At 41.4% G+C, this 12,500-nt stretch overlaps 1 protein-coding gene across 3 annotated transcripts in view; it reads right to left on the bottom strand.

Annotated features, from left to right (window-relative positions):
* slc2a9l2 (solute carrier family 2 member 9, like 2) overlaps positions 1-12,500 on the bottom strand; it is a 68,379-nt gene that overhangs the window by 32,302 nt on the left and 23,577 nt on the right. For all 3 annotated transcript variants that reach the window (XM_052154619.1, XM_052154621.1, XM_052154618.1), the window contains 3 exons: positions 8,967-9,099; positions 6,786-6,973; positions 5,713-5,823 (listed from right to left, as the gene is read on the bottom strand). In XM_052154619.1, the coding sequence (XP_052010579.1) occupies positions 5,713-5,823; positions 6,786-6,973; positions 8,967-9,099 (432 nt within the window). The remainder of the gene's footprint in view (positions 1-5,712; positions 5,824-6,785; positions 6,974-8,966; positions 9,100-12,500) is intronic.

The raw sequence follows: 12,500 nt of genomic DNA on the forward strand, positions 1-12,500 counted from the left end.
ACACACTCACTCACTCCCTCACTCACTCCCTCACTCCCTCACTCACTCACTCACTCCCTCCCTCACACGCTCCCTCACTAACTCACTCACTCCCTCCCTCGCTCACTCACTCACTCCCTCACACACTCACACATACACTCACTCACTCCCTCGCTCACACGCTCCATCACTCCCTCACTCACTCACTCGCTCCCTCCCTCCCTCGCTCACACGCTCACTCACTCGCTCCCTCCCTCCCTCGCTCACACGCTCACTCACTCACTCACTCACTCCCTCACTCACACGCTCCCTCCCTCCCTCGCTCACACGCTCACTCACTCGCTCCCTCCCTCCCTCGCTCACACGCTCACTCACTCACTCACTCCCTCACTCACTCGCTCCCTTGCTCACACACTCACTCGCTCACTCCCTCACTCGCTCACACACTCACTCACAGTGTGGACTGTCAATATGTACTTGATTGTGTCACCTTGGTAAAGAAGCTTCTGCCAAGATCATAAATGAGTGTATTTATATGTGTATTTGTGTGTGTTCATTCATTTGTTTTAATTTTGGGTTTAGGAACAAATCTCTCTCGAGAAGTGAGTTTAATATGACAAAACATGTTTTGGGGACATTTGGTGACGTCCTCTAATACAGAATGAATTCATAAAGACAATCATGTTTTTAGTTTTCTTCTCAGGGTAGAGTCAGTGTTTGAGTTACGCTGTAGTCTTTTTGACCATGTTTATTTAAAATCAAGAAACATTTGTCCCTATTTACACAATTAAATCATTTTAACTCAATATGGAAATGGACTCTGAACTAACCCAGATCTGATTCAGAAGTGATACAGAACCAATTCAGAACTGATCCAGATACAGTTCAGAAATTATCCAGAATCGACTCAGATCTGATCCAGAAATGACTCAGAAAGAATCCAGATCTGATTTATTAGTGATCCAGAACTGACCCAGAATTTATCCTGATGCAACTCAGAACTGATCCAAATCCGATTCAGAAGTGATCCAAAACTGATTCAGAACTGATCCAGATCAGATTTAGAAGTGATCCAAGCCCAACTCAGAACTGATCCAGAAGGGACTAAGAATTGATCTAGATCCGATTCAGAATTGATCCAGTACTGACTCAGAATGAACTCTGAGCTGATAAAGAAGAAAGTCAAAACTCATCCAGATGCGAATCAGAACCAAATTAAAACTGACCCATAACCAACTCAGAACTGATCCATAAGCGACTCAGAACTGATCCAGATCAGAATCTGAAGTGATCCAGAACCCGAAACTGATCTAAAAGTGACTCAGAATGACTCAGATCTTATTCAGAAGTGACTCAGGACTGATCCAGAACCAACTAAGAGCTGATCAAGAATGGCTCAAAACTTATCTAGAAGGGGATCAACACCAACTTAGAACTGATCCAGAATCAACTCAAAACTTATACAGAACTGACTTAGAAATGGTCAAGATCCAGTTAAGAAGTGATACAGAACCAACTAAGAGCCGACCAAGAAGCGGCTCAAAACTGATCTAAAAGGGAATCAGAACCAACTTTGAACTGATCCAGAATCGACTCAAAACTGATAAAGAACAACTCAGAACTGATCCATGAGTGACTCAGAACTGATCTAGATCTGATTCAGAAGTGATCCAGAACCAAATCAGAAGTGATCCAGAAGTGACTCAGAATTGACTCATAACTGATCCAGAAGGGACTAAGATATAATCCAGATCCGATTCAGAATTTATCCAGTACTGACTCAGAATGAACTCGGAGCTGATTAAGAAGCAAATCAAAACTCATCCAGATGCGAATCAGAACCAATAAACAACTAAAAACGGATCCAGAACCAACTAAGAGCTGATACAAAAATGACTCAGATCCGATTCAGAAGTGATCCACTACCCGGAATTGATCCAGTACAGTCTCAGAATGAACTCAGGGATGATTAAGAAGCAAGTCAAAACTCATCCAGAAGCGAATCAGAAACAACTCAAAACTGATCCAGAACCAATTCAGAACTGATCCAGAAGCGACTCAGAACTGATCCAGAACCAACTAAGAGCTGGACGAGAAGCTGCTCAAAACTAATCTAGAAGGGGATCAACACCAACTTAGAACTGATCCATAATCATCTCAAAACCAACTCAAAACTGATCCAGAATCAACTCAAAACTGATCCAGATCTGATTCAGAACGGATCCAGAAGTGACTCAGAACTGATCCAGATTTGATTCAGAACTGATCTAGATCTGATTCAGAACTGATCCAGATCTGATTCAGAACTGATCTAGAAGGGGATCAACAACAACTTAGAACTTATCCATAATCATCTCAAAACCAACTCAAAACTGATCCAGAATCAACTCAAAACTGATCCAGATTTGATTCAGAACAGATCTAGGAGGGGATCAACACCAACTTAGAACTTATCCATAATCATCTCAAAACCAACTCAAAACTGATCCAGAAGTGACTCAGAACTGATCCAGATCTGATTCAGAACTGATCCAGAAGTGACTCAGAACTGATCCAGATCTGATTTGGAACTGATTTAGAAGGGGATCAACACCAACTTAGAACTTATCCAGAATCAACTCAAAACTGATCCAGATCTGATTCAGAATGGATCCAGAAGTGACTCAGAACTGATCCAGATCTGATTCAGAACTGATCCAGATTTGATTCAGAACTGATCCAGAAGTGACTCAGTACAAACTCAGAGCTGATCGAGAAGCGGCTCAAAACTGATCTAGAAGGGGATCAACACCAACTTAGAACTTATCCAGAATCAACTCAAAACTGATCCAGAACTGACTCAGAACTGATCCAGATCTGATTCGGAACTGATTTAGAACTCAGTACAAACTCAGAGCTGATCAAGAAGCAACTTAAAACTGATCCAGATGCAAAACAAAACTAACTCAAAACTGATCCAGAACTGATTCAGAAGTGACTTAGAACTGATCCAGATCTGATTCAGAAGTGACTTAGAACTGATCAAGAACATCATCAACATCATTCTGAGAGTAAAATCACAGATGCACTTTTCATGTATATGATATAGTCAATGACTGATGCTGGTGGACACACTGAGTTATCAAAGCCCTCTTTAGACACTGGCATTCATTAATATTGTAATAAATGGTTATGAATAGAACTCATCAGGTATATCAGCTGTTGTGTTCAGTTTCAGCAGTCTGATGTTCATTTACAGCTGCTAAAAAAGTCAAAACCAGCCACAATATGTAACTACACCAACCCCAACACACACCGACCTCATAACACTTTTCATATTGATAACAAACATCTGTGCTTCACCGCTGAGCAACAAACCCTCAAACATCAAGAACATCACTGAAACTTGTGTCTGCAAACACATCATCGTGTCTCTGAGTGTCACATTGTGTTTGTGGATGTTTGTTTCTATCACAGACGAACAGAATGATGCAGGTTTTGTCTGCCGAAGTTCATTGTGTCATTTCTCTTTATGCAGAAATCCCATGATGCTCTCTGATTTGGTGTTCTCGCACCGCTAACGGGACGGATCACCATGTGATTTCCCACGAGAACAAACATGCAACACAATCTGCTTCCCCTTCTCCTAAAAGCAATTACAGACCCCTATAACACCAGACACACGGGAATCTCAATGGGGGACCCTCATGGTCACATGTCCAGGTCACATGTCACCTCAATATCAATAAGAAATGATATTTCTGCATAAAGAATGGAGCAGATTTCCACACACTGTTCTCATTACAGCAATGCATTCAGAAGTTAGAATCTCACACATGTATGTCAGTGACCGTCTTTCTGCTTTGTGCTCACTTTAATGCCTTACGTGGTTTAAATCAATGCATAGAATTAAAATTCATTAAAAGTCACATGTATGTTCAACATGGTAGCAAACCACTTTTGTTGACCACCAGTAACAGTAGCTAATGATGCCCAACTTTACCAGCCACTTTTTACCCATTCGGTCTATTTACATGCACATATATAATAATCACTGGATTTAAAGCAGCACAAACACTTTTTACTTGAGTCACAAATATCCAGACGTTTCTGAGGGATACTCTCTCTTTATTATGGGCTGTTTCTGTGACATGACAACACAATGGCTCTTTGCCATTGGTTAGATCACCTGACATTGATTTGATGGATAAAAGTTTTAATATATTCAAACATTAATGTATATGAAAAAAGTTACAGTCTAACCATATGACTCAATCCTGAGCGAACTTCTGTAGCGCTGATGAAGTGCAAAATGTGCCGCACTAATCCGTTTTAGTTCGAAAACTCTGTTTTCAGATTCATGACCTCATTGTTTTTTTTTTCAAATTATGCGGTTGCGGAGAGCGTTTCCGAAACTCGCAGTTTTATTTATTTTTTAACGCCCAATGTTGGAATGTCCAATTCACACTTCTTAGTAAATCCTCGTGGTGGCGCGGTACCTCGCCTCAATCTGGGTGGTGGAGGAATCTCAGTTGCCTCCGTGACTCGTTGTGCATGACACCGCGGAGACTCACAGAATGTGGAGACTCATGCTACTCTCCACGATCCACACACAACTCACCACACGCCCCATTGAGAGAACCACTAATCACCACCACGAGGAGGTTACCCCATGTGACTCTACCCTCCCTAGCAACTGGGCCAATTTGGTTACCCCATGTGACTCTACCCTCCCTAGCAACCGGGCCAATTTGGTTACCCCATGTGACTCTACCCTCCCTAGCAACCGGGCCAATTTGGTTACCCCATGTGACTCTAACCTCCCTAGCAACCGGGACAATTTAGTTACCCCATGTGACTCTACCCTCCCTAGCAACCGGCCCAATTTGGTTACCCCATGTGAATATACCCTCCCTAGCAACCGGGACAATTTGGTTACTCCATGTGACTCTACCCTCCCTAGCAACCGGGCCAATTTGGCTACCCCATGTGACTCTACCCTCCCTAGCAACCGGGCCAATTTGGTTACCCCATGTGACTCTACCCTCCCTAGCAACCGGCCCAATTTGGTTACCCCACAATTCAAACTCACGACTCCAGGTGTGATAGTCAGCGTCAATACTCGCTGAGATAACCAGAACCCCAAAACCTCTGCATTTTCAAACATCAACAGATTAGTGTGAATGTGACATAGAATGTTCTGGAAATAACGGTGTGTTAAATTTCTTAGTGTTAACTTGGTTTTTATGACATCTCTCGGCCTGGAAAACAATTTCCAAATTCTATGATTTTTTCAGGATGACTGTACGTACCCTGGATATCCACAGTTGTCCCGAGCTACCACTGAGGACCGCCATGATAATTCTAGTGGCCTGTTTTGTGTTTCTACTCTCAAGACTTACTGTAAAACTAACAAAACGAGCGATACAGACAGAAAACAACGGCCATTAATGTTATTTTGGAGTAACAACTCATTTCAGGCTCAAATTGTGCTGGAGAAATTGAAAGTGATGATTGGCATGATGCCAACAGATCTTACATTTAGTTTAACCTGGAATAAATCTTTAAAATGTGAAGATTAATTTGTTTGCAGAACACATAATGAACTTATGAACCACGTCAGGAAGGGAGTTTATTTATAATGAAAGTGCTTGTGATGGTACCAGTCTGAATGCTTCTGTTGTGTAATGATGGGGAGCCTGTACATATAGATATATATGCACAAGTTTGTATTTATATGGGCAATGCACTCACAGATATGATGGCTGCCAGCGTCTCGATGCCACCCGTGCTCAGTGTGATGTATGGAATGAGGGACTTTGTGAATCCAGCTCCCTCAAAGATCCCATTAGTGTAATACCAGATCTGCAAAACAAACAGAACACTGAATAAAACGAGAGAATAAATGATGTTCCTGAACATCAGACAAAGCCGAGCTGCTAGGAGTGGCATAAAGTCACCCAACAGCAATGTGAAAGACTGGCAGAGGGCATCCCAACAGCAATGTGAAAGACTGGCAGAGGGCATGATAACAGCAATGTGAAAGACTGGCAGAGGGCATGCCAACAGCAATGTGAAAGACTGGCAGAGGGCATGATAACAGCAATGTGAAAGACTGGCAGAGGGCATGATAACAGCAATGTGAAAGACTGGCAGAGGGCATGCCAACAGCAATGTGAAAGACTGGCAGAGGGCATGATAACAGCAATGTGAAAGACTGGCAGAGGCCATGATAACAGCAATGTGAAAGACTGGCAGAGGGCATGATGACAGCAATGTGAAAGACTGGCAGAGGGCATGCCAACAGCAATGTGAAAGACTGGCAGAGGGCATGCCAACAGCAATATGAAAGACTGGCAGAGGGTGTGCGAGTGAGTGTGTGTGTGTGCGAGCGAGTGTGTGTGTGTGTTTGCGTGTGTGTGTGTGTGAGTGTGTGTGTGTGTTTGCGTATGTGTGTGTGTGTGTGTGTGTGTGTTAAAGTGCTTCCCCTTGACTCCGAGCTATGCCACGGGACAATGATTTTACGAGTTTGCAAGTCAAGAAAGCAGGACGTGTTCACAGTAAACACTGAAAACATGTATTTAAAGAAGAGAGAAAAGTAATTAATTACAGAGTGCAATCAGAGGACTCGTTTACATTGAGGTCTTCAGATGTTATTGGTGAATTAACATTTGTTCAATAGCGGCCATCTCTGTATGCTCGGAAATAAATATATTCATGAATAAAAAGAAATGTATTCGTCAAAGCTGACTTGAGTCATGTGGAAGCCCCGTTATATAGTATGTTATATAGTGTGTTATATAGTGTACTGAGTGTTATAAACTGACAGCGTTGAGTCCGCACAGCTGGTAGCAGCTCATGACCACGATCACCGTGATGAGCTGCCAGCGAACCGATCTGTTCCTTAACAATTCCAGCACGGACGCTGTCTGCTGTGAGTTCTGACAGCGACTCTCTGCGTGAACTTCCTCCATCTCACGGGACACGTCTGTACGACCTAGAAATGCCTGGAATGCTAACAGACAGACAGATACAGAGAGAGAGACAGACAGTGAATTCAGTGAGGCTCTGTTGATCTAGAGGTCATCTGTGTTTTCTCTAAAGATTTTTTCTTGTTGAGTAAAATCTGTTGTCAAATGAACCCTTCAGTCACATGACCAACCCATCTGAAATTTCTTTATGAAGTTATGTATCACATGTTCGTAGACACTCAATTTGAGTGTGTGTCATTTTATACACTAACAAAATGTTGCACAAAAATTATATACAGTATATATATATATATATTATTGCAAATATTTAGACTGTACTTTCAGGCAAATACATTCAAAGCCAGGCTGTATTTCTAATATTAAATTAACATAAACGTTAAACATTGTACAACCAGGCCAGGAACACACTTATTAAGGAAATCAGAGTGGCTAAAAGAAGCTAATCTGAAAAGCTGAAAAACCTGTTCTCAGCCAACGATCTTGCATCAGTGTGGAAAGGCCTGAAAAGCATCACCAAGTACAAGACACCCCCCACTCTGTAGAGAGTCGACTAATGGCTGATGAACTGATTGTGATTCACTTCACTCACCAACACTTCCTGGTACCCCCTCCTGCTACGCAACATGCACTTATTATCTGTGATGTGTGCCGGGTCTTCCAGAAACAAAAGACTAGGAAAGCTTCAGGCCCAGACAGTGTTTCACCTGCCTGTCTGAATTTCTGCACTGACCAACTGTCCCCCATCTTCACACAGATCTTCAATAGATCAATGGAGCAGTGTGAAGTTCCCTACTGCTTCAAACGCTCCACCATCATTCCGGTCCCCCATAAAACCCCAAATCACAGGACTTAATGACTACAGACCTGTCGCTCTCATGACTGTGGTCATGAAGTCATTTAAGAGACTGGTTTTAGCCTAACTAAAGGACATCACTGGACCCCTGCCGGACCCCCTTCAGTTTGCTTACCAAGCAAACAGGTCTGTGGATGATGCAGTCAACATGGGACTGCATTATATCCTGCAACACCTCTATAGAACTGGGACTTATGGAAGGATCTTATTTGTGGACTTCAGTTCAGCCTTCAATACCATCATGCCTAATCTTCTCTCAACCAAACTGACCCAGCTCTCCATGCCCACCCAAACCTGTCCATGGATCACCAGCTCTCTGACAGATAGGCAGCAGCTAGTGAGACAGGGGAACTCACTTCTGGGACCCTCACTATCAGCACTGATGCTCCTCACGGGATGTGTTCTCTCTCCACTGCTCTTGTCCCTGTATACGAATGACTGCACTGCAAAGGACCCCTCTGTCAAGCTCCTGAAGTTTGCAGATGACACCACAGTCATTGGCCTCATCCGTGACGGTAACACGTCTTTATTCACATGGGAGGTTGAACAGCTCTGTCTGATGCAGTCACAACAAGCTTGAGCTGAACACGCTCAAAACAGCGGAGATGAAAGTGCACTTCAGGAGAAATCCCCATACTCATATGTTTGGAAACAGTGATTCTTTAATCATCTAGAAATCTTCTCAATTAACCTTGTGCATTTAAATACAAGATTTCATACTGAAAATCAATAAACATGAGCCATTCATTTAAATCTCATCTAAGATATCTCTAGATGCGTCTCCTTTCATGTTTTTTTAAGTAAACCTCAAAATAACATGTAGAAATATTCTGCATCTGTCAATCTACACAAAATCAATCACAGGAGAGCAAACACAAGTGATGATAATAATATAGTTATCAGTATCGACAACAAGAATAGTCACCACAAACATTACTATAAATCAATAACAGAAGGGCAAAAATATCCCGATAAACTGACATGAATTCAGCTGCGAGTATGATAACATTTCCCTTCCAAACTTCATTCTGTCAGTCACATCTGAACACAGCAAACCACAACAACACAAACAACCAGAGCACTCCAAAGCTCAGAGACAGAGCGATAGACAGGTTCTGAACTCGATGGCGAGTTTATCTTGTGCTCGGTGTCACAGGACTGACCTCTCTCCGCTCGCACCTCGTCTCGCCGCTCCATCAGCAGGAATCTCGGACTCTCAGGGAGAAACGGCAGAACACACAACTGAAGCAGCGCGGGAACCGCCAAGAACCCGAAAAGGAAGTTCCATCTGCTTTCCTGCAAAAACAGCCAATAACAGCAGCCGATATCAGAAAAGGAAACACACAGCAAAACACATACACCTAACCTGCTTCTTAATGTAACATGATGGACAGAGAGACAATTAAATGACACATGGACACATTTCACCATGGGTGGAGTTAGCTAGTGCAACGCCACAGAAATAGGAACCCAACGACGGTCTCGTCACGGTCACAGCAGGTTAGGACAAAAACTCAGATTAACATAGAAGAGATGCGTTCATTCATTCATCGCTCATCATCATCTGTTTCAAAGCAGTTAAATAAAGTATCTCTCTGATTGATGGACAAACTATAGCTGGAAACACCACTGTATCATGACTGTAGCACATTCTGGAGGGAATTCACTAAGAATAAATTGTGCCTACTTAGATTTGTAATGCACTATTTATTAGCATGCACTCTTTGCGCTGGTTTAGCGCCCCATTCACTAAAGGACTATGCAGATCTGCCAACAGCGCAAACACACACACAAAAAGTGTGCAGAACGCAATTTGCACACTCAATTATGATTTTGCAGGTGAATTCTGAGCGTTATAATGCAGAGGATGCAGCAGAGCACCATATTTGACACCCTTTTGGGACTGTACATCATCACTGTGATCCAGACATCTAAATCAACTCTTAAACATGCAGGAAGTGCGTTTGACTACACTACACATCTGGATTTATTTAAATTATTTACATTTATGCATTTGACCGATGCTTTTATCCAAAATACCTACAGTGCACTTATTACAGGGACAATCCCCCCGGAGCAACCTGGAGTTAAGTGTCTTACTCAAGGACACAATGGTGGTGGCTGTGGGGATCAAACCAGCAACCTTCTGATTACCAGTTATGTGCTTAGACCACTACACCACCACCACTCCATATGACGCTATTCTCCATGTTTTGATCAATGTTTGAGGAAATATTGCTGATATGATGGTTTGAAATTGTTCACAAACATCTCTTTGAAATAAAATGCATTTTACCGGCTAATTTAATTCATGGTAATAGCACGATCTAAACTGCACCAGGGAATTTTGGTGAATGAAGCGCAATCAACAATGAGCCTAATTTACATAGAAAGAGGTGTGTTTGCAAGGAAAGGAATGGCAATGTTAGGCAAAGGAATGGCAAAACTTAAAGCAGTGCAATTTCAATGCTGACATTGGTTTTATGATTACATGCCAAGCGCAAAAGTGGTGCAACTGTTTAGAGAATATGCCCCTCTGCGTTGTGATGAGTGTGTGTTGAAGATCTTAAGGGAGCAGAAACAGCAGATGACAGTATCATCTCTCTGGGGAACAGATCGATCTGTAGCACACACACCTCAAACAAACCTGACTGCAGCCAGCATCACATTGAGTCTGTGAACTTAAATTTAATAACAACTCATTGTGCTGTAGTCTGTCAGATTCTGCAGTGATCTGGAATATTACGCAGTTATCTGATTATTCTGCAGAGAACTGAAATATTACACAGATATCTGTGATTATTCTGCAGTGAACTGGAATATTACACAGATATCTGTGATTATTCTGCAGTGATCTGGAATATTACGCAGTTATCTGTGAATATTCTGCAGTGAACTGCGAATATTACGCAGATATCTGTGATTATTCTGCAGTGATCTGGAATATTACGCAGTTATCTGTGAATATTCTGCAGTGAACTGGAATATTACGCAGTTATCTGTGATTATTCTGCAGTGAACTGGAATATTACAAAGTAATCTGTGATTATTCTGCAGTGAACTGGAATATTACGCAGTTATCTGTGAATATTCTGCAGTGAACTGGAATATTATGCAGATATCTGTGATTATTCTGCAGTGAACTGGAATATTACGCAGTTATCTGTGATTATTCTGCAGTGAACTGGAATATTACAAAGTAATCTGTGATTATTCTGCAGTGAACTGGAATATTACGCAGATATCTGTGATTATTCTGCAGTGATCTGGAATATTACGCAGATATCTGTGATTATTCTGCAGTGATCTGGAATATTACGCAGTTATCTGTGATTATTCTGCAGTGATCTGGAATATTATACAGTTATCTGTGATTATTCTGCAGTGATCTGGAATATTACGCAGATATCTGTGATTATTCTGCAGTGAACTGGAATATTACGCAGATATCTGTGATTATTCTGCAGTGATCTGGAATATTACGCAGTTATCTGTGAATATTCTGCAGTGAACTGGAATATTACGCAGATATCTGTGATTATTCTGCAGTGAACTGGAATATTACGCAGATATCTGTGATTATTCTGCAGTGAACTGGAATATTACGCAGATATCTGTGATTATTCTGCAGTGATCTGGAATATTACGCAGATATCTGTGATTATTCTGCAGTGAACTGGAATATTACGCAGATATCTGTGATTATTCTGCAGTGAACTGGAATATTACGCAGATATCTGTGATTATTCTGCAGTGAACTGGAATATTACGCAGATATCTGTGATTATTCTGCAGTGATCTGGAATATTACGCAGTTATCTGTGAATATTCTGCAGTGAACTGGAATATTACGCAGATATCTGTGATTATTCTGCAGTGATCTGGAATATTACGCAGTTATCTGTGATTATTCTGCAGTGATCTGGAATATTACGCAGTTATCTGTGAATATTCTGCAGTGAACTGGAATATTACGCAGTTATCTGTGATTATTCTGCAGTGAACTGGAATATTACAAAGTAATCTGTGATTATTCTGCAGTGAACTGGAATATTACGCAGTTATCTGTGAATATTCTGCAGTGAACTGGAATATTACGCAGATATCTGTGATTATTCTGCAGTGAACTGGAATATTACGCAGATATCTGTGATTATTCTGCAGTGAACTGGAATATTACGCAGATATCTGTGATTATTCTGCAGTGATCTGGAATATTACGCAGTTATCTGTGAATATTCTGCAGTGAACTGGAATATTACGCAGATATCTGTGATTATTCTGCAGTGATCTGGAATATTACGCAGTTATCTGTGATTATTCTGCAGTGATCTGGAATATTACGCAGTTATCTGTGAATATTCTGCAGTGAACTGGAATATTACGCAGTTATCTGTGATTATTCTGCAGTGAACTGGAATATTACAAAGTAATCTGTGATTATTCTGCAGTGAACTGGAATATTACGCAGTTATCTGTGAATATTCTGCAGTGAACTGGAATATTACGCAGATATCTGTGATTATTCTGCAGTGAACTGGAATATTACGCAGTTATCTGTGATTATTCTGCAGTGAACTGGAATATTACGCAGATATCTGTGATTATTCTGCAGTGATCTGGAATATTACGCAGATATCTGTGATTATTCTGCAGTGATCTGGAATATTATACAGTTATCTGTGATTATTCTGCAG

Source organism: Xyrauchen texanus, chromosome 23, assembly GCF_025860055.1.
Source record: "Xyrauchen texanus isolate HMW12.3.18 chromosome 23, RBS_HiC_50CHRs, whole genome shotgun sequence".
Lineage (NCBI taxonomy): Eukaryota > Metazoa > Chordata > Actinopteri > Cypriniformes > Catostomidae > Xyrauchen > Xyrauchen texanus.